The 21,085-nt window shown below is 36.9% G+C and overlaps 1 protein-coding gene across 1 annotated transcript in view; it reads left to right on the top strand.

Moving 5' to 3' along the window:
* Positions 1-4,605: 4,605 nt before the first annotated feature.
* Positions 4,606-21,085, top strand: part of PPP1R13B (protein phosphatase 1, regulatory subunit 13B) — a 43,876-nt gene continuing 27,396 nt past the window's right edge. Inside the window, exons 1-3 of the mRNA XM_009891073.1 lie at positions 4,606-4,753; positions 11,188-11,307; positions 12,820-12,887. Of these exons, the coding sequence (XP_009889375.1) occupies positions 4,606-4,753; positions 11,188-11,307; positions 12,820-12,887 (336 nt within the window). The remainder of the gene's footprint in view (positions 4,754-11,187; positions 11,308-12,819; positions 12,888-21,085) is intronic.

Here is a 21,085-nt window from a genome sequence, read left to right as displayed (position 1 = left end):
GGTACCTGCATGTTATGATGAATATGGAAACTGGGGAGTCATTGGAGAAAAGTGGTTAAGGACTCTGTTACAGCCATATGGAACTTGAATTGATAGCTAGGCATTCACAAGAGTTGATTGAAGAGTTGGTCAATGTTTCAGCTTCCTTAGCAAGAGATCAGGTCTAGAAACATAAAACTGTGTCATCTTTATAGACAATGCCTTCATAAATTTTTGTAGGTGACAAAGAGATGAGATAATAAGCGGGGATAAAGATCTTGTGGATTTATCCCTGTTTTCTACATCCTTGAGAAACTGCAGGGATGATGAAGTGTGTCCTTTAAGTAACACAGGAAGTATGGTTGGAAGAGGAGAATTGGGCTGGGAATGGAGAAAGGGGAGACAATATACTAAGGGGAACACATACAAGTATTTGACAAGCATCTGTTGGGCAGAGATGATTTGCGTAGGGTACTGATTTTGAGGCCCTCCTAGGAGGAGATCATCTGTAAGCTGAGAAATGAGTGAGATGACAGAGTAGTTTTGAAGGCAAGTTGTGGTGTTTGTTGGAGCTTCTGTGACATGGTACAGATCTGAACTGTGAAGAGATATGCTAGAAGTTGGGAGGAATTTAAGAGAAAAAGAGATGAGAATTGATGAAAGTTGAAATAAAGCCATTGGTTTGGTAGCAGGAGCAGTAGAGGAGAGTAACGGGTGACATCTGTGTCTGGGTTGAGGAGAAGGGAAGTGTTAAGATTTGGAGCTTGGTATTCATTGTGGAAACAATATATGATTTAGAAACACTGATGTGACTTACTTGTGAGTGTTGGGTTGATCCTGTTTTGTGACATTGTGTCCATATATTAAAAGTTTTGAATGAGTGAATTGCGAGATTATCAAATAAATGCCACAATGGTTATGATCTCATTTTAAAGAATATGGGTTTTTAACAAGATGAGTTTTTACAGCTGTCCCTTTTTCAGAATCCATTTTAAATGAGAAATCAAAGGATTTATCACTTCTCCTGTGTCCTAATCTTTGGCTAAGAATATTTTTTCATAAAGCTGATTTACTGCAGTGGGTGTACTGTGTATTTCATGTGTATGCTTCCCTTGTATTTTTCAGCAGCAAATTTCCAGGCTCCATCAATGCTGCTTTGTATTTTATCACTATGAAATACCTCTGATTCTTATGCCACCCCCACCACAAATAGGGACAGCTATGACACTGACTTGAAAAATCTAATTAATATTGCAACATATTAGTAACGTTCAATATTTTGAATATTCCTGTGTATGTTTCAAGAGATCTGTTTCACAGCACAGTGCTTCAGTTCCTTTGGTATTACTCAACCAACCTGTTAAAAATAATCCTTACTTAACCAAGTTTGCTTGAGGAGTAGTGTGACAATAGTTGGCTACAGCACCTTGCTTCCTCATTAGTGGAGGAGCAGATGATGTGATGTCTAGCAGATGATATTGTGAGTGACACCCACCTTTGGAGAAGACAGTACTGGTGCAGTGGGAGCTGAGGAAAGAAAGTGGTGTGCTTGAGGTACAGCAAGTTTTTGCCTGGTCTTGCAAAGGGGACTGTGAGTGTATATAGTGGTTGAAGTCTGAATTCATGAGATGTATGGGATAACTCGCACCTCCAAGGTTTTTCTTTCTTTTTCAGCCTGTCTGCGGGTGCAGACAGATAACCTTGAATAGACGAAACAAGTTTTCTGGGCCAGTGTTATCTCTACAGCAATAAAAAAATCGAAACTTGGAAACCATATTAAACTACATGATGTTAAGCCATTCTGTTTATCCTTTCATAAAAAGATAACAGGTCTTTAAGACAAATGATAAAGACAGCGTATGCATCATAGCATGACTTCAGTAAAGCCAGGATCTCTTGGCATTCTCATAAAGTTTGGGAAACTTGGGTGTTATTTTGAAATTGCTCTCCAGTGTTACGGGGAAACTGTATTTAGAATACTGGCATCTATAATTCTCTGTCAAACTGGTGTTGTTTAATTTAACTTAATTAATTTAATTACTTATTATGTATTCCTTAAATTTAACTGCAGAGCGGGGAAAAAGTGTTTTCTATCTTCCCCCCACCCCCCTGCTTGGGGCTAGGAGAAGTAGTGGGTTTAAATAAGTGGCAAGGAAAGCTTTGACTAGATTTTGAGAAACTTCTTGAAATGGGAATCCTAGATTCCTGGGGTGGATGGTTCAGGGAAGTGGTGGAATTTCCATCATGAAAGGCTTTTCAAAACAGGTTAAACAAGCATCTCTGCAGAATAATGTGGGTATGGTTGATCCTGCCTGAGGCCAAGAGACTGCATTAGATGACCTCTTAATGTTTCTTCTAAGCATATTGGTTTATGTTCATATACAACTCTTTCTTCTTAAATATGAGGTCAAATTCCACTACTAGATTCCACATCAGATATTTATTCCGTAAAAGATTCCACAACCACTTAATAGTGAGACTGTGTCTGAATCTTCTACAGGGATAAAAGAACATTGTGAGCTGTTAACAGTAGATGGTTACTGTGGCTGCATCCTGTAGCTTCCTCCTAGGTTGTGCTGTAGCTGTTACTATAGCTTCCTTTAATGCTGATGTTGGAGAAACTCAGGGGTGAATTCTACTGTATTTACAGCCCTGGATGACAGCTTCTTGTGTTGAAGTGTAGTTACTTGAAAACTTCAGGATACAGCATACAAACTTGGCAGGCTGAGGGAGAGTAGAAGCATGGACTAAAATAGCCTGGAGGACTGACGAGGAGACTGAGAGTTTGAAGCCTGGGATTTCTTGGAATTTGTCCTGTGCTTACTTCTAAAGTAGATAGACTGCTCTTACTCAGTATTTAGCTGTTATTAATGCAAATCTTCAGTTTGCTATGTGTATATGTCCCAGAGATAAAAGGGTTATGAATGTTTTTAAGAATTGCCTATGCAAATTGAAACACAACTCTGTTTAAGTGGAGAGTGCTCATTTAACGAAGAACTTATAAATAATTAGGTTTAATCTTTGTGGTTCACTTTGTGAAAGATCTGGAAGAACTTTCTCTGCGGACAAAATTACTAATTTTGTCACATTCTTTAGGGACATCTATTATTATGGTATCTTTGTCTTTTATACATCATGTTGTCTCTGTTGTATCCCCATGAGTTTACAGAACAGCATTGTGACTACAGGTGGGAAATTATGGTGCAGAGAGAGAGAATGGTTAGAAGGATCTGTTTAATCTTAAGCAGGAGCTTAGGGTCCGGTATCTTTCAGAGGATTTAGTGTAACATAGGAATACTTGTCTTTGAATACAACCTTCATTGGTCCTTGACTAGTCTCACTCATGAAAAAATGAATCACTTTAGCATCATTTTATTAGGACTTTGTTTCTTGGTAGACTGTTGTTTTTTTCATATTTTCCTTCTTGCAAGCCCCTCAGCTGTTAACTATCTACTTCCAGCTTTTGCAGTAAATTATATGAGGGCCTATAGAATAAATTCATTGAGAATACTGTATAAGGCAGAGGCCCTTAACAGGGGGAGTGTAGAAAATGAACATATTATTAATGATCATATCATAATACATATGCACCAAGGGGGTGAGGTGGGTTAAGTTAATGTGCACAGTTTTCGAGTGTTTAACTTTGCAGCAAGTCACACCAGCTAACATGAAAAGGGATGGGACTATCTTTGGATGTATGTATTTGTGCACACATTTATTTAAGGTGGAGCAAGGAATTTGAACGGAAGCTTACACTGACTCAGACTAGTACTAGTTCTTAGTGCTAGGCTTTTTCCTTTATACATTTCATCCCACTTGTTCTTCTCTCTGTTTTCCTTGATGTCAAGTCATCTTGAATATTGTTAAGGCAGGGAGGGGAAGAAAAGCTATTTTCTATTTAGTTGACACTTTCCAGCTGGAATAGCTGGGAGCAGTTACTAGAGGAAAAGTAGTCTTTTGATGTTGTGAAGAGAGCACACTTAGTAGCGCTGTGGGAAGGTTGCGTGTACAGTCTGATCAACACAGCAAGCTCAGGGGAGGGGGGCTACAGTAGGGCAGAAAGAACTGACTTTTCAGAGGTTTTTAGCTCTAGCAAGTATATTGAGCAAATGCAATCCCTTGAAAAGTGTGAGTTTTTTCCTCCCTTTTTTTTTTTTAAAACTCTGAGGCTTACCATTTGACCGAAGGCTTACAATTCAATCAAATGTAAGTGTATCTTCAGACAAATTGCAAAAATTATGTCCATCATGCAAAGGGCTGCCCTCCTATGAAGCTTCAGGTTACTTTGCTGAACTTTGTATTTATTTGCAACATCTAAATGGTATGATTTCAAGCATTTTAATTAGCCAAAACCTGTTCCTTCCCTCATGGCCTTATTTTCAGACAGAACTAAAGCATTTCAACTGAAGCTTTTTTAAAAAATTGTCAATTTAATGCACTGTCAAAAAAAATCAACACAGAAGACTAAACTTTTGGCAAAGTTACAAGAAACGGAAAACTACTTTCATGGATTGTGGTAACCAACCATAAGCATGCTTTTCCATTAACAGGGGGATTATAAATCTTACCCATAATCTTATTCTTGTAACTTTTTTTAATATTCTCTACTGTCATTTTTTCTTTCAGATGATATTAACAGTGTTTCTGAGCAACAATGAACAGATTTTGACAGAAGTTCCAATTACACCAGAAACAACCTGTCGCGATGTAGTAGAGTTCTGCAAAGAGCCTGGAGAAGGAAGCTGCCATCTGGCTGAAGTATGGCGTGGGAATGGTAAGTAAAATATTCAGTGGAAATTGATTTAAATATATGTACCAATTATAAAAAAGATAGGAGTGACTTTTCAATATTAATGATTTCAAATTGTACCTTTTTTCTAGAAAACTTCAATACAAAGCATGATAATTGTGTCTCTGTAAAGAATGCAATTCTTGAGTTTTTCCCCCCCTCTATTTTCTTCCTCAGCATGGAGTATTTGATAAAATGAATGTGTAAGATATGTTAGTATTCTGTATTTCAGTTTTTCAAATTACATAAACAAAGTATTCAGTATCCCCATCTTAAAAGAAAAAAAGAAAAGTGTGTTGAGGGGGTATTTTCACTTCCAGAAGCCATTTATTTCAAATAGGCGTACAGCATGTATAGGATGGAGAGTAATTAAATGACAATATGGAATCTCAGTGATCTTCTCCTATAGTAAGTGGATGCAGATCAACACCTGCATTCTTTCCAATCCAATTTCCTCGCAGTTAGGCAACCTGAAATTTAAGAATGGCTATAGATTTTTATTTTTTTTTCCTTCTGTATCATGAATAGCAGATGTTCTGCAGCCAGAATTGTGCCAGAATTGGATATAGTATCTCCACCTTCTTCATGAACATTTTCTCCCAAAGATTTAACAACCTCCCTTGGGGCAGGTAGTAGTACCCATATCCTATTTGTGTTGCACTTGTTATTTCACAGAATAACGGGGTGGGTATTTCTATTCAGGAGTGTGTCAGAACAGCCTGTTATGGATGCTGTTTCTAGATGGATTCTTGTGACTGCATGTAGGGCAAGCCTCCAGGTTACAGTATATCGATGTATGGATGTGAGTAGAATTGGTGGATGGGTGAGGATAACAGTTAGGCAGGTTCTTATCCCTCAGCCACTAAGTTCACCCCTGTTTAAGCTGGTTTTGTCATCTGTTTTGTATAAAAACTGATGAGGGCATAACTTGATATTGAATTCTTAAATTTTGCATAGAGGGGTTTTATTTTGGTCAGGGGCTTTTTGTCAAACAAAACAGGCGTTATTCAGATGCCTTTGGAGCTTTTAAGTATTAGCAATCTAGAATGTTTTCCTGCTGGGGAAACTATTCCTCCTCTTTTCTAAACTCTTCTAAGACTTTGTAAAAGGAGAAGGTGCTTCAAGAAGTCATTTCTGAACTGGGTGAGAACTCGCAGAGTTTAGGCAAGAGTGATCAGGAGAGAGGTTAAGCATGTCTGCAGTTCTAGGAATTCAAATTCAGTTCATACTTAAAAAACTGTCTTTAAGGATAAAACTTACAGGAGGATTAAAACTTTTACAAATTGGAAGTTTAGATCACGGAGTCTATGATGCCAAGCATGTTACGTACACTTCTAAAATGGATCTGCAGACTGTGTTTAACAGCACTCAAATATCCCTAATATTTTCCAATCATTTGTCTGTGAAAGTGTAACATACATGGTATTATTTGTTTTTCTGCTTTCACAATGCTTTGAGGGTGTATTTCTTAAAAAACGCAGAGAATATTGTCAACTAGCTTTAAAAGGTGACTGGAAACTGTAGCCTGTGATCCACAGCATCTTTCTGGGACACTTATGCCTTTCAGCCCTGGCAAGTGCAAGCACACATCTTCTATAGTAACTTCTAAGAATGAGAAAATATTTTATCTGTGGATGTAACACATTATTTCTTAGAGCGTTAGATATCTAAAGCTAAAAGTTTCTATAAAGCGGAAGATAAAACTAATCCAGGAAGTTGTGATGGAAAGACTAAGACTAAATTTGGGTATCTACACTGTGAATTATGCATCTTTGTTCACGTTATAGTCAACAGAGATCTAGATATTGCTGTGTGTAGAACATGGCGATCACCGATTTCAGCTAGTTGTTACCTATTTGATTTTAAGCATTAGAACTTGCCCAGTTTTCTGAAGTAGACATCTACATAGAGACACCTAAGTTCAGGAGGAGAATCCTGTCCAAGGCTTCTACCTGTTGAATGGGTCTGTCAGACTTTTCAGAATGTGCTTGTGGCTCCAAGTTTCTTTTAAAACTCGCATGAAGGTGCTTTCACAAATCTAGCTTCACTTGCTAAATATCCAAGGTGATAATTGTATTGATCTATTCCATTGAAAGTACACAACAGAAAAGACTGGAGAGAATGAAAGAAGAAATGGCACTCGCATGTGTTTCTGGATCTCTCAAACAGGCCTGTACTGTCAGCAAAAAAGATGTTCTGCACACTGGTTTTAAGTATCTCTGACAGGAATTTCAGCACAAGCATTTTGTTTGTTGTTCTTAAATGTAGAATACTGTTACAAAATCTGTGTGTTGGTGGCCTCAACTTCCTGCCCCAAAGTCTGGGGTACACAAATTTCTCAGTAAAACAACCTGATTTGTTTTTTAACAAGGCATAAATATGGTAATTTTTCCTTCAGTTGCTCCTGTGAGCTAAATTGAACTCTTTCCCCAGAAGTTTTTAAAAATAATTTTGCCTGGAGCAGAGATCTGCTGTAGAAAACAAGAGTCTAAACAGTTAAAACAACAAACAACTTAAACTATGGTTCTGAGTGGGAAGTGTGAAGCAATTTGCAATGGAACTGTGGCATGTTGTGCCAGTGGAAGAGTATTTTTTCTCTTCTATTACACTGTCTCTGACCCCTCGGCCCTTATCCTCAAGAGAGGTCTACAAATCTTTTTTCAAAAGACATTTTGAAAAGCAAAATTCAAAACAAAAGTTAATACAGAAAATAATGGTTGAATAAACTTGTTAGGTTTTGTCACACACTGTAAGTAGTCTGTTTTCTTGATAGTCTCTCCATGTTGCACAGGTGACAAGTCATAGCTCTCTCCATAAGCTCTTGTGCCTGTCCTCTTGTGAATATGCTTAACTCCTCTGTTCTACAGGTAGCCATTTAAGTAGCCCAGCTCAATAATACATGTCTACCCAAACTCAAAGCAATGAGGCTTGTGGATTGTAGTTTTATCAGACAGAAAGAACAGGTTTTGTCCCCAAAAACCTGTCCATTTCCTAAACTGTATCGATCTAACAAAATACTGTCTCTTCTAATAATCTTTCTCTCCTGAATGTGTATGTACAAATAAATGAGAAATACTTAATTTTATTTTTAGAAGGTGACAGAGACCATTTGTCTTCCAGAAAAATGTTAGTAAAATCCATGCAAGTTTGGCTCCAAAATTATGGAAGATTTCTAGAGTTCAGAGGAGGATTACAATATCTTAGCTGTTGGAAAACGTATTTGTTTATTAATTATGTTAGCTTTTCTCTGTTTGCTTTTGCAAGGCAAAGAAATGGTTGAGGAGCTTCCCAAGGGTTGTAAAATAGTTTAAGTATTGTTTGTAGTAGCATTAAGAAGCTGATTCTTCTCCGAGCTGCATGGCATAAGCATTTAGTTTATTTGCATTTGATTTTTGTGTTTCATTCTCTGTTCCTCTTCCTTTCCAGTTTCTTGAGATGAGTAATAGTTGAAAAACTCAGTAGCATTCATGCCTGATATATCAGCACATTTCATACCACCTTGTGCTTTGTCAGCTTGAATCTTCCTCTTTTTGCGTGGATTTCTCATGCTATAACAGGAGGGAAAAAAACCAAACCAGAATATTCTTCCTCATTCCCCAGCAATTGCAAATAGCAGTTGGTAAGGAGGCCAAAATACAGGTGTGACACCAGGAACTTGTAGTATTTTTCAAGAGAGAATGGATTTCAACCATTTAGACCACCCAATACTCAATTATTCACTTCATTTACATCTGGAACGCCCATCAGCAATTGGTATTAATTGGTGTTCGTGAATTTAGTGGTAACATAGAGGCAAGTGACTGTGAAAGAAGTAGTTGTTTACTACAAGCATACTTCTGCAAATTTGAGGGGATAAAGACCGATTCCTGATCTTCCAGTAAACTCCCACACTATGGAGATAATCTCTTACTTTGTATTCTGGTTTCATGTATAGCAGGCATAAATGTGTTTACAAGTATACGACTGTTTGTAATAATCAGCATACAAACAGATTATGAAGTCTGAAACTTATTTGGTTTTAAATAGTGGATATATAGTTCCAACAGAAAGATTTTTGTAATTCTCTTCTAAAACATTGATGCGGTATCTGTGTTTTAATCTTTCAGGGTGTTTTGGTCATTTAGAATACTTAAAACTAGCTCATCCTCAAAACTTTTGCTTAAAAGGAAAGGAGTCAAGCTCAGTTCTCAAAACTCTCTCAGAATTCTCATCAAACTTAAAATCTAAGGCAGTTTTTGCAAATAATTATGGACATATGCATATATATCAGTTTTTACTTAGTTATTCATGAAAACAAACGTTCTTGATATAGTTTTTAATGTGTTGTTAAAGTATGGGGATCCAACCTGCTTATTATTACTCTACATCCATTCTCCTATTTTACCTTCTCTTCATTCTCTTCTATTTAAACTTAAAAATAATTAGATTTTGAAGTAGTATTGTGAAAACAATTATTGACAAATATGTCTGAAGCTATAAGAACCGGGAAAACTTTAACTGCTGGTTTTTTGTTTGTTTTGGTTTTGATTCTTAAAGAACAGGTATTTCCAGAAAACATCCCTTTGTGCTGTCCTAACTTACAGCAAATACAAGATCATGCTTTCTTCCTGTAATTTTTCTGGATTTAAAGGATTTAAACTGAAGGAAGGAATGGGGACTTCAGTTCTCATTATGTCTTCTGTCAGGTGTTAATGTCCATTTCTTCTTCCTCTTCGCTGAATGTGTTTCATGTAGCTAAGTTGCACAGAATGATTAGTGCTTCCTCATTTTTTTCCTGTCTTTCAGGGATGATGATGTTGCTGTTAGTATTTTAACCTGCTTTCTGTCTACTTTAGGGCAACATATCCCGAATTGGATTTGTGGAAGAATTACAAAAACAGTAGACAATGTCTATCCCATTTTTCTTCGTGGTCGTGTCTGAAAAATATTAGCACTATGTAAATGAAACCTTTTATTTTGAATAGCTCCTATGATCAGGGCCATACTTTTAATGGGAGACCAGCCTAACTAGGAGCGATGTTGCAGCCACTCCTCACCATTCCAGAATTAGCCCAACCCTGTTCAGACATCCAATTTCTTGGTACCTTGTTATCAAGCTTCAATTCTTGCTAGGTTTACCTAGCAATTTCTTTATTTGGGAAAAATTCCTAAAGATTCTTATCTTCTGTGTCCTTAAGTCTCTGAACTAAACCATTTAAATATTTTTACACTCTGTGATCTTTAGAAGAATTATGCTGCAATTTTAGTGGATATGCTTCAAAGCACTTGAAATCTTACCTTACTTTGGAGTTGAAAAACCTGAAAATCGTGTTTATAAAATTCCTTTTCAAGAACTGAGTTGTAATAAGCCACTGACCTTACTCTTGTGTGCATAAACACTATTGACAATGTTTCTTGGAGTCCACATGAGTGAGGAACAAGAAAAAGATAAGAAAAGCATCTATTTTTTTAAAATCCAGGTGTTGTGATTTTTTGGGGGTGTTTTCTTTGGTTGGTTTTTTTTTTCCCTCCAGGAAGATGGGTAACCAGTCAGCTGATTAATATAATTAATATAAATGCAAATATAATTATGAAAACAGTGAAAACTTTGCTTTTGAAATGTATTTTCATTTTGAAATGCTAAATATATAGTGTGCAGCCTCTTAGTAATAATATATTTGATCAGTTTGGAAGAAATAACTACACTATGAGAATGTTTTACATTTCTTTGAGGGAAAACAAAGAGACTGACTGCTGCATAGAATTTAGCCTTTATTTGTTCAAAGATTTTTCCAGTAATTCCACATAGACTGGAAGTTAATGTCTTGCATAGTGTATTGGAGTGGGAGCACCTGCTCGAGTTCTTAGGAGATGAAATGTCAATATAATAATAAGGCTTTTAGTGTAAGTGGAAACCTGGAGGTTGAAATTGAATGAATGATTTTAGTAATAGAACAAAATATCCATCTGGTGGTGATGGGGAGCAAAGGTGGAAAGATCAGGATTGTGAAAAAGGTTGTGATGAAGAATTCCTAAATTAGGGTTTCTAAACACTGATATTTTTTGTATGGTTTTGCAAACGGGTTGTGTGCCGCTGTTAAGCATTGAGCTATGTCACAGTAACAGGTTAGCTTTTAATACAGTGCAGCTATTGTCTGTTGGTGCCTGTTTCTTTGACTTTGCATAAGACAAAATCATAGAATCATAGAATGGTTTAGGTTGGAAAGGACCTTAAAGATCACCAAGTTCCAACCTCCCTGCCACGGGCAGGGACACCTCCCATTAGACCAGGTTGCCCAAGGCCACGTCCAGCCTGGCCTTGATACATTGGATAGATTGAATTGCTACCAAAAAGGACATTCTGTTTCCTAAATGAGAGTTCTATAAAACTTTACTTAATTCAAAATAGTTGTGATAAGTTTTTGGTCTTGTACTTTTAGAACGTCCCATACCCTTTGATCACATGATGTATGACCACCTACAGAAATGGGGTCCCCGCAGAGAAGAGGTGAAATTTTTTCTTCGTCATGAGGAGTCACCAGCGGAAAGTAATGAACAAAGTAAGTATGCTTATCCTGTGGTGTTGTTACCTGAACACATTTAAAAGATTTCTGAAGTGAGTTTTATCAGTTCTTTCAGTGAACTTCAGCAAATATATGTAATACCACTTCCTTATACCAAAGTCGTTTTGAATCTTCTTAAGTGGCACATTTATTCATGTCTCAAATTCTCTTCTCTAGAATAATTTCTACCAGTCTGTTGAGTAATATTTCTGTAGTAAGATGGGTTCCTATTCTACTTCATACCGATCCAAAAATGATGGTGGGTATTAGAGGCTTAATGTGTTTGGTTTTTTTCTTGTTGAAAGTAAGTCCCTACGTTTTGGGGGGGGGAGGGGGGGAAGCAGTGTTCTTTTTGACCTTCTGTTCTCTTTCAGTTGCCCCAGTGAAAAGACTCAGTACACTATTTTGCCTCCTTTAGAAACTAAAATCCATTTTACAGACATCGTTGGCAGAAGTCTTGGTGGCTTTACTTTCTCAGTACTTCATGCAGATATATTTAATAGTGGTGATAATTTGCACTTTGAAAAATTGCTGGTCTGCTTGGTTCTACAGGCAAAGTGTTTATATAAAACAGTGCCGTATTAAGTTGGACTTTCTTAAAAGACTGGAATAAAAAAATAGAAGGATTGCAGTTTTCTGATCTAACTAGTATAGACTGTACTTTATGAGAAAACTTTTGAGGCTGTGCATTATATACTTAGTGGCTGTCAGGCTGTCTGAAGGATAGGAAGGGTATCTCAAAGTGAGATGTATATTTGCATGCTCAGATTATCCTTACTCATTCAACTAATCTGACTACTTCTAACAACTGAATTTCCAGTCTTGGCTGAGTCCTTACTGCTTTGAGCTGGGGTTTCTTTTCATATTCTGAGTGGTTCCTGGTCACTTTGAATGTCAGAAGTAGCAGGCCCAATAATGGATGAGGGATTTTTGTATTAATTGAGTACTTTGTAAACTACTTGGTCATCCTTTGGGCAATGTAAATTTAAAGTATCTTAAGAAATTTAAGATACGCCTGAAGCCAGTGTTTCACGTACAAGCAAAATGTTGCTTCTGAACCATGCTTGCAAGGCTTTTTAATTAATCATTGACCTATGCATCAATCTGTAGATGAAAGTTGTTTATAAGGCATTAGAAAAGCTTCACCTACTATGTTCATTTATAATACATTCAACTGAAGCTACTGCTTCTTGTTGACACAGAAATAGGAAACTTCAGTAGTCACGCTCTGTACATTCCCTTTCATGACATCGTTGCCTAAACCCAAGTCAGAAAAGTAGAGCTGCATGTCTGTACTTTTAACAGAGGAAGTCTGTGAAGTAAATGCTTTATTTCTGCTGACTCCACTGCTTACAAAGAATAACCTAATAAGAAAGAGTTAGAACTAGCAGAATAAAAATTCACAGGTAAAAGCTTTATATAAAAATTCTTGAAAATAACAGATTCGAGAGTGAAAACCATTTGTGCTGAAAACCGAACTTTGTGCTAAGAGTGGTACTTTACTTTTAGGTGGACGTCAAGCCCAAAATCAAAGAAATGGCATAAATATACCTGTGGAGAAACGTACAGAGAATGGGGTATGTAATAAATTCTAATAAAGGGTTTGGATCAATTCCACTCAAATATTTGATGGTTTTAAAGTTCTTGTTTCTCAAGATCTCCTATGGTGGGAACTGCTGGAAAATGTATAGATGTTCTTCTGATTTGATTGTTTGTTTTTCTCATAAAGTGAATGGGAGAATATGGCTTTTTCATGAACTACTCTAAATTTTCTGTCTAGAAAGAAATTCATTTATGTGACATGAGAAGCCACTGGAGTCTTAATTACTGCATTTTCTAATCTGTCTTCTTTTGTCTTATTCATCCTGTGTGAAGAAAAAAAGGGCTACATTGTTCTTTCTTACTAGTATTGCCTGTCCCGACATCTTTCCTTGTTTGATTTATTTCATTGGTATTGATTCATGATATAGCCTCATATGTTAAAACATGAGAATGTGTCTATGGATTGGGATGTTTTCAGATGCTAGTAGAAGAGGTTGCATACCACTCACATCCACCTCTACCACTCACATCCACCTCTTTATACTGTTTTTTATGCCCTTGATTAATTTATACACCTATTATTTTTACTAAAATGTTACTAGGCTTCTAATTTAAAATACGTATTACATAGCATAGGCAACCTGTTTGGTGGCATTCAGGGAATCCTGGCTGGAACATTCTCTCTTTTACAAGTAAAATGTAGTACGACACTTTTGTGGTTACCGTGGCTTAAAAACCTTCTATTCCTGAGCTGAAACTCGCTTTACTTTCTTCTCTCTCTTCTCATCCTCAATACTAATGAAGACTTGACAGAGTGTATTCTGCTCTCATTTGCTTAGGGCCATTCTGCTGCCTTCGCTGAGGCACTATAGCTATAGTTGACTATTTTTAAACATTTTTAAGCTCTGATAAAATTTGAGCCAATTCATAGTTGTATTGTCTCTACGAAGCACTGTCAGTTTCCAAATATGCATAGGGCTCTTTCTCAGGGTAAAATAATGCTTTAAAAAGTTTAAAAGCAAATGAATCAGGTTTTTCAAGCTGAGATGTCTTAAAGAAAAAAAGAACTAAAATTTTAAAAATAATTCTGCAGATTAAAGAACTCTGTACTTGTATATTGCCTGATAATTGGCATCTAAAATTCACACACACACACAAATATGCAGCAACAAAGTTGTTCAGTCGGTTTGCAACTCTTTGCAGCTTGTTTTGTGTGTGGCATGTGGGCCTAGTGGAAGGAATTTTTTTCCCTATTCAAAACAGTTAATCGTGTATTGCTTTCTACGTTCCTTTTCTGTAGAGAACACTAGCTGATAGCCTCTGCTGTACGGATCCATTTATCCTGCTCCCATTGTCATATTGACAATGTAGTGAGATCATAGTGCTATTATGTGCTAGGGGAACATAACTCTTCATGACCTCCCCTGATCTATTCCTCCGTGTAAGTCATAGCACGTATACTTCATTTGAGACATAATATCGTTGGAAATGAGGACTGGCATGTGCAGTAAGCCTTACTATCTCACTTGTTGGTAGCACTGAAGTTTATGACAGCATGGCTTTGTATTTAGTTCAATTTGCTGTTAATATTTATGGGTAAAGGTTGGACCTGGCAACTTGAATAACCTTTGTGCCATTCAGTATATATTTAAAAAAAAAAAACCCAAAAGTTTGGCCACAAAATTAAAATTTATTAGGGAACAGATCACTTTAAATGGACTTTTACCAGGTTTAGGAAATTATTAAAATACAAGAAAGTCTAAAACCTGAAGGTTTATATTAATGTAAATTGTGATGGGGTTTATGCCAAAAATGGTACAAATTAGGCTTTGAAAGTGTATAAAACCAAGATTTTTTCAACTGTGCCAAGTTTTAAATCAGAGGGGGAGGGGGGAAAAGAGGTGGCTTCAGGATCAAGGATTTAATCAGCTTACACTTACGTAATGCATTAGGCTTATTCATTGTTACTGGCATGCTGAATGTTAGACCAGCCCTAAAATCAGTACAAACCAATGGAACATTGAAGACAGCTCAAATCTTACCAAATATTCTGCATTCAGGTATATTTTTATTATGTGTACTGCTTTAACGATTAAATAATTGATTTTTACTTAATAGCTGGATAGAGCTGAAAGTGTGACATGCATAGAAAACTTCAGGATGAATGTTTGCTGTAATGTTTGAATCAATAGTCTTGGAAAAAATGATGGGCAATTTGTCTGGAATTCAATTTGGATAATTCTATTAATTGGCATTTTGTCATATGCAGTGGGATTTTTTTGTTCTTTGAAAATATATGTGCTTTATCAGCAATTATTTCAATAATGGTTAGCTTAAAATCACATTATATAAATGATTAAATTTCATTAGTATCTTCCAAATAAAGATTTAATGTTAAAAATAGAATAGGCTAGGTCTCTTCAAACAGTGAAACATTTTTTTGGAAAAAGAATACATATCTATAAGTGCTCATCTGAGAGCTTCGCATTCTGCATAACAAAGACTAAAGGAAAAACTGTGAGATTTTGTAAATTGACAAGTTCTCCTATTCCTGAGGTGACCTTTTGGGGTTTGCTTTTGTTTACAACTTTCCTTCTTGGAAGTGGAATTATGCTGTAATCAGGGCCAGATCTCTTTGTGCCACTACACAAAGGTATAGATATGTGGAGATAAGGCTTATATAACTAAACATTTCCCTTTGCCAGGGAGATTGGACAGAATCTCAAGAGGGATTCTCTTCTCTGGGAATAGCTGCCTCTTCCTCCTCTTCCTTTCTTTTGCATATGTAACTGAGCCAGTTGGATTTGAACACAAGGTGTAGCAAGGGAAATTCTAATTAAATATTGAGAAAAATGTTTTCTCAATGAGAGTAACAGTCGTTAGAACAGACTGGCCGGAGCCTATGGAATTTCTACCTAGCTGAATAAAGTCCCGAGCAGTCTGAAATGCTCCAAGCAGGGGTTATTGAACCGGGTGATTTCCAGAGGCCCCTTTCTACCAGAATTATTCTTTGATTCTGTGATCAGTGGCCGTACAATGTTGGGTCTTGCTTGCTTCCGGATGTCCCAGCATGAGCTAAGCTTCATTCCACAGAAGCACCAGCGGTCTGTCAACAGTGAGACAGAGCAAATACAGTTGTAACCACTGGGGGTCAGTGGTAGACAGGAGAGGGACTGGGAGCCACCCGGCGTGGTGCAGCTACCAGTCATCCGTAGGAAAAATGGATCAGAGATGTACTCAAAGGGAGTCCCAGAAAAAGAACTGACCGGATGATGACAGTTGTCCGGATGAAAAGGTAATCAGATAATCAAGACATTTCTTGGACAGGAGAAAACAAAAAGCAGATGCAGCTCAGGAGGAAAAAAGAATGGGGTATGGGATCGTGATAGAAGTAAAGTGTATTGGACTGAGTAGAAGTAGGTTAGTGTAGTGAAAACAGTCTGTATATGAAGACGATACTCGTTTGTTGTAGTTGCTTGGTTTACATGATTTTTCTACTTGGTTTTACTTGGGGAGAATAAAATGTCGGTTTGTGGTCTCCTGTACCATTTTCTCTTTAACTTATTTTTGCTGTTTCTAGTACTGAAATTGCTTCCCTGATGTAGAGGCTGGTATCAATAAGCTTTTTTCTTGATAGATACCAACTAAAGCCTTTGCCAAGAAATACAAAGTGGAACCTGATTTTTATCTCTCACTATGAAATTTGTGTTAGCTTTAGTGTAAAGGAAGCTCATGTAGAGGAAGAGAACTTCACCGTCATCCCAAACTGGAGAATCACACTCCTGTAAATTTATTTAGTCTTGAAGCTGTAACCAGTAGATTAAGTTGAGAATTAAAAATTTGTGCCGATTAGATAACAGAACTGAGCTTGACTATTTCTGTCAAGTGGCTCAAATCAGGCTTTTAGCAAAAAATTTACAACAGGTAGTCCAACAGTTTTAGCATCAGGAGACTCTTATACTTTAGTGCTGGGGGAATTGCTTAGGAAAATTCCATTAAAAGGTAGGTTAAAACTTTCACATATATGTACCTGCAAAGCAGTTTTTAATAGTACTGATTTAGCAGAGTGTATGGTCGCTGGTGGAGAGTAGCCATCTGATGCAGTCAGTCTCTGTATCCTATTCTGTTGTGACAGTAGTAAAGCTACGCTGCAAAATCCTTGAGTTGAATTGGATGTTGTTCATTAGTTTTAACAATTTGATCCATACAAGTGCGACCAGATAAAAAGGCATTAAACATCTAGTATGCATTTTCTCATGTGTTTGCTATGATATGACAATTAAAACTTTTGAAATGTGTTCTAAAAAGCATCTGATAAAAAAGTTTCAAAGATGGCGGAGACGGTGGCGGGGGGGCGAGGGGGTTACAAGTATACTTGCACAGGCAAAATACTTAAAGGTTTCCTTAATCAGTCAGGCAAAGTTTTGACAAAATCTAATTGTGAGGAAAAAGGCAAACAAATTAATTTTTTAACAGAAGTAGCAACCTCAGGAGATGAGAAATACATTGTATGTACTTGCTTGAAATTTCTCATTTGAAATGTTGAAGGATAAAGAGCTTAGTCTGGAATAGAAGTTGTTCTTCAAACCTGAGCTGCAAATTCAATTTAATGTAAGCTCGTAATTATTAAGTACTTCCTGTTTGTAATGTTTAACAATTTACTTGGAAGAAGCTGCTATTCACATAAGACAGGTTTTAATCAAATTTGTTTGAAATTAAGAAATAACTATGTCAGTCTTGGAAACCTAGATTCTTTCAGGGATCTCATAGCGAAGTCTAAGCAAATAATTCAATTAAAAGATGATAAAAAGAAATTTAGGCGCAAGGAATTCTAACAGTTTGCAGTGAATTTTTTTTTTTTCTGAAGAAGTTTTCTTGTAGGCTTCCGGGAACGTGTTGGCCATGTAAAAAACCCTGGTGATTAAATCAGATCCAAGTTTTCCTGATTTTCTGCTGCAACTTTCTCTGTTGCTTTTGTGAAGGAGACAAAAAATTATTGTATCTGCCACTTTTACAGTCAAAGGTACTCCCTTGTCAAAGACATACATTCCTAAAATTATTTTTACTTGTCAGAGAGGGGAGCCTTGCTGCACCTACAGCAGCCTTCTTCACCATCAGATTTCTAGTTCGAGCCCTGGGTCAGCTTAATAGAATTTGGATTCTCCTCAGGCTGATACAGTTCCTCGTTAAGTCTGTCTGAAGCATTTTCCAGACAGCTGGCAGTATCTTGTTCTTCAAAAAGGACTGAAGGACTTAAGGGGGAAAAAAATTAATTTAGGAAGTAAAAAAAAAAAAAAAAATTACAGGCAAAAGCTAATTTTAATGCATACAATTAGCTTTTGAATTCTTGCTGGACTAGAAATCCCAGTCTCTTCACACCTCAGTAAAAGATAGTTATGTAGGGTAACATCTCTACAATACTAATAACTAGATCTCATACAAAGAACTTCTGTGAAACTGTAGGGAATTCAAATGGTCTTGACCTCGTACCTCACTCTGAGGCCTCTTGTAAACTTTTTAGGCAGAATCATTCTTGGATTTAGAACGTCATGAAAAGTGTTTTGACGTGTCCTGTGCAATCTCAAGTATATTTCAATCTATAATGGACGAAGTGACTAGATGCTTACATTTATGAGAATAATTTGATGTTTCATCACGCTTGTTCTGTGATCATTTTACTGTTATAATTTTAATTATGATAGCATTAGTACTTAATATCTGACTTCATCTGTTTTGAGGACTCTAAAGATTGTTTGCTAATTGGAAACAGGAAACACTCTTGGGAACCCACTTGGAACATTGCGAAAGGACTGTTTTTCCTCCATGTCTTCTCTGTGTATTTATATAATTTTTAATCTCTGTCACTCTAGATACCAAATACCCATCTAGATAGCTATGGATATGAGAGGTGCTCGCGTACAGTATACAGTCTTGCAGTATACAGACACTTCTACACACGCCCTTGTAGTATACAGACTTTGTAGTTTTGCTGCTCTTCTGGCCATCAAAGATAGTTCTGCTTAACAAGTTACAGGGAACAAAGATGTGGTTTTCTAGTCTGAAGCAGCCAACAGGTGGCTTCCCATTTTGCAGAGGAGGAAAGACCTAAACTGCACCATTTACTCAATCTAAACCTTTAGTTCCCACTTTCACAGGTCTGACTTTGCTTTTCTTCAGGCATGGCTTTGCAGTTGTACAGCAATACTTAGTTACAGATGTCCATGGTAGGGGGAGAATGAGAAGTCCTGTCCATTTGTTTGTTTAACCTCTAACCATGGTACTTATTTTCACATATTTTTTATTGTGGACATGGAGCAATACAATTCGCTCTTTTTTCTAAATTTCTAACTGAATGAAGCATGTGGAGAATTGCCTCCAGTAGTTGTTGCACATAGCGATCCTGAGTTGCTTGGCCCTTATATAAAGGCAGAATACTTCAGAATAAATGAGTGCTTCAGCTGAGGCATAACATTATACACATTAGCTCATAAAGTAAATATTACTTAAAGAGTTCATTTGTTATTTTTCATGAAGTATTGCTGTGCTTTCACAGTCCTTACACTGGCACTGTAAACTTCAATGCCTTTTGCCACAGTTGTATCCTTTTACAGTCACATTACTATTGTATTTAGTTAAGGCAAATATTTTAATATTAAGTTATTGTAAGAAAGATGAGACTTGTCATTTCCTTGATTTCTGTAGTTCCTTACAGGAGACTGATCATGAAATTCACTGTGTTAGTGCAGAGCTCCAAGACCCTAACTGTGAAAGCTCGAGAGCTTAGGCTGTCCCTCTGTCTTTTGGTTCTGAGCAGGAAACTTCTGGTACTCGCAAAACCAACTATTCCTTTTCAGGCCACCTTTAGAGTTCTCTCTTTTATGTAGCTGTGTCATCTGCAGATTAGTGTTTCCTCTCATCTTTTCCAGTCTCTGTGGTTTTTCTTGTGTAGTGCTGCCGTGGCCTCCTTTCTCTGACACACCTTTCCATGTTCGCTGCCTTGTTCATTTAGTTTCCTGCCCATCAGCCTTTGGACACCTAGCATACCTATTTCCCACCCGTATGTTTTTCCCAGGGAAGGGAGCCTTTCCATTTCTCTATTGTCTCTGCAGCTGTCTCCAGATCCAATTGTTAGGTTTGTTCCCCCTGCAGTCTTCCTCAGATCAAAGCGGAGAAAATGAAAGTCCCTCTGGCTAATTTAGGAGCAAGGGAGTTGAACTTGTTTTTCTTCTCGTATTCCTACTGGATGATCTTACTCTACAGCTCATACCTTTTCTTGCTTGCTAAAAATAAGCCTGTTCTTTATTCAGCTTGAATATTCACTGTATTGTGCTTGGCCATAACAGTTCTTCAGTGTCCTTATGGAGACCCATTTGGCTGGATCTCTTGTGTAAGTGCACTGAATCATGTTTGAATTACTTTCTTGAAAGAACGAAGAGAGGGTGAACTTGCATGTCATTCGTGAATTTGACAAGGTAAATTACAGGGGGTTTTAATGGTTTTTATCTTTCCCAATATCATAATTTTTAGATACATAAGAAATTGTTAATGGGGTTTAATATTTCCTTTAATGTTTACCGTTTAAAAATCGTCAGGTCTAGGTTTTGGCTTGCTGCAGTCTTCTCTGACTTGCAGCTTCTTGATTTATTCTATTACACACATGCTTTAGCTTTATTGCATGTATTCATCTTGTTGTATGCAAGATTTAAGAAAAAGCTGAAGTATATAGGGAAAAGCATACAGCAAGCACTGGAAAAGCTCTTTGCATACAATTGTGGTATCTATTCTGACTGTACTGTTTGCCTTCTAGCTTAGGTACTCTCTATTAATAAACACTTTGTTAAATTTCAGGTGGTAAGAATTTCTGTCACTTTAAACAGTAAAATTAAATACAAAAAGTAATGATTTCCCTGATCTTTTTGGTATTCAGTTTTTGCACTGAGTTGGTAAGACTACAAAAATAAAATGGAACAAATAATTTGTGTGTTTTTAAAGCTAAATTGTCTGTATTCTCGTATTTTCAATTTAACCCGATAACTGTTAAAGACTGTTGCTCAACATTTTCCATTGAATATGAAAAGTGCAATGAATCAAACTGATTGTAGTTGACAGCTGGCTTGATCTTGCTGTGATTAGGTCTTTTACTGCTGGCAAAATCCACTAGCCTTTTCCGTTAGCTGATTGGTGATGAATGCAGAGAGACAGCTTTTCATCTTGATAAAGAATTTGGGGGAAC

This window comes from Charadrius vociferus, unplaced genomic scaffold (genome assembly GCF_000708025.1).
Source record: "Charadrius vociferus isolate BGI_N301 unplaced genomic scaffold, ASM70802v2 scaffold228, whole genome shotgun sequence".
Classification (NCBI taxonomy): Eukaryota; Metazoa; Chordata; class Aves; order Charadriiformes; family Charadriidae; genus Charadrius; species Charadrius vociferus.
Note: the sequence above shows the minus strand (reverse complement) of the source record. Positions and strands in the feature narration are given on the sequence as shown.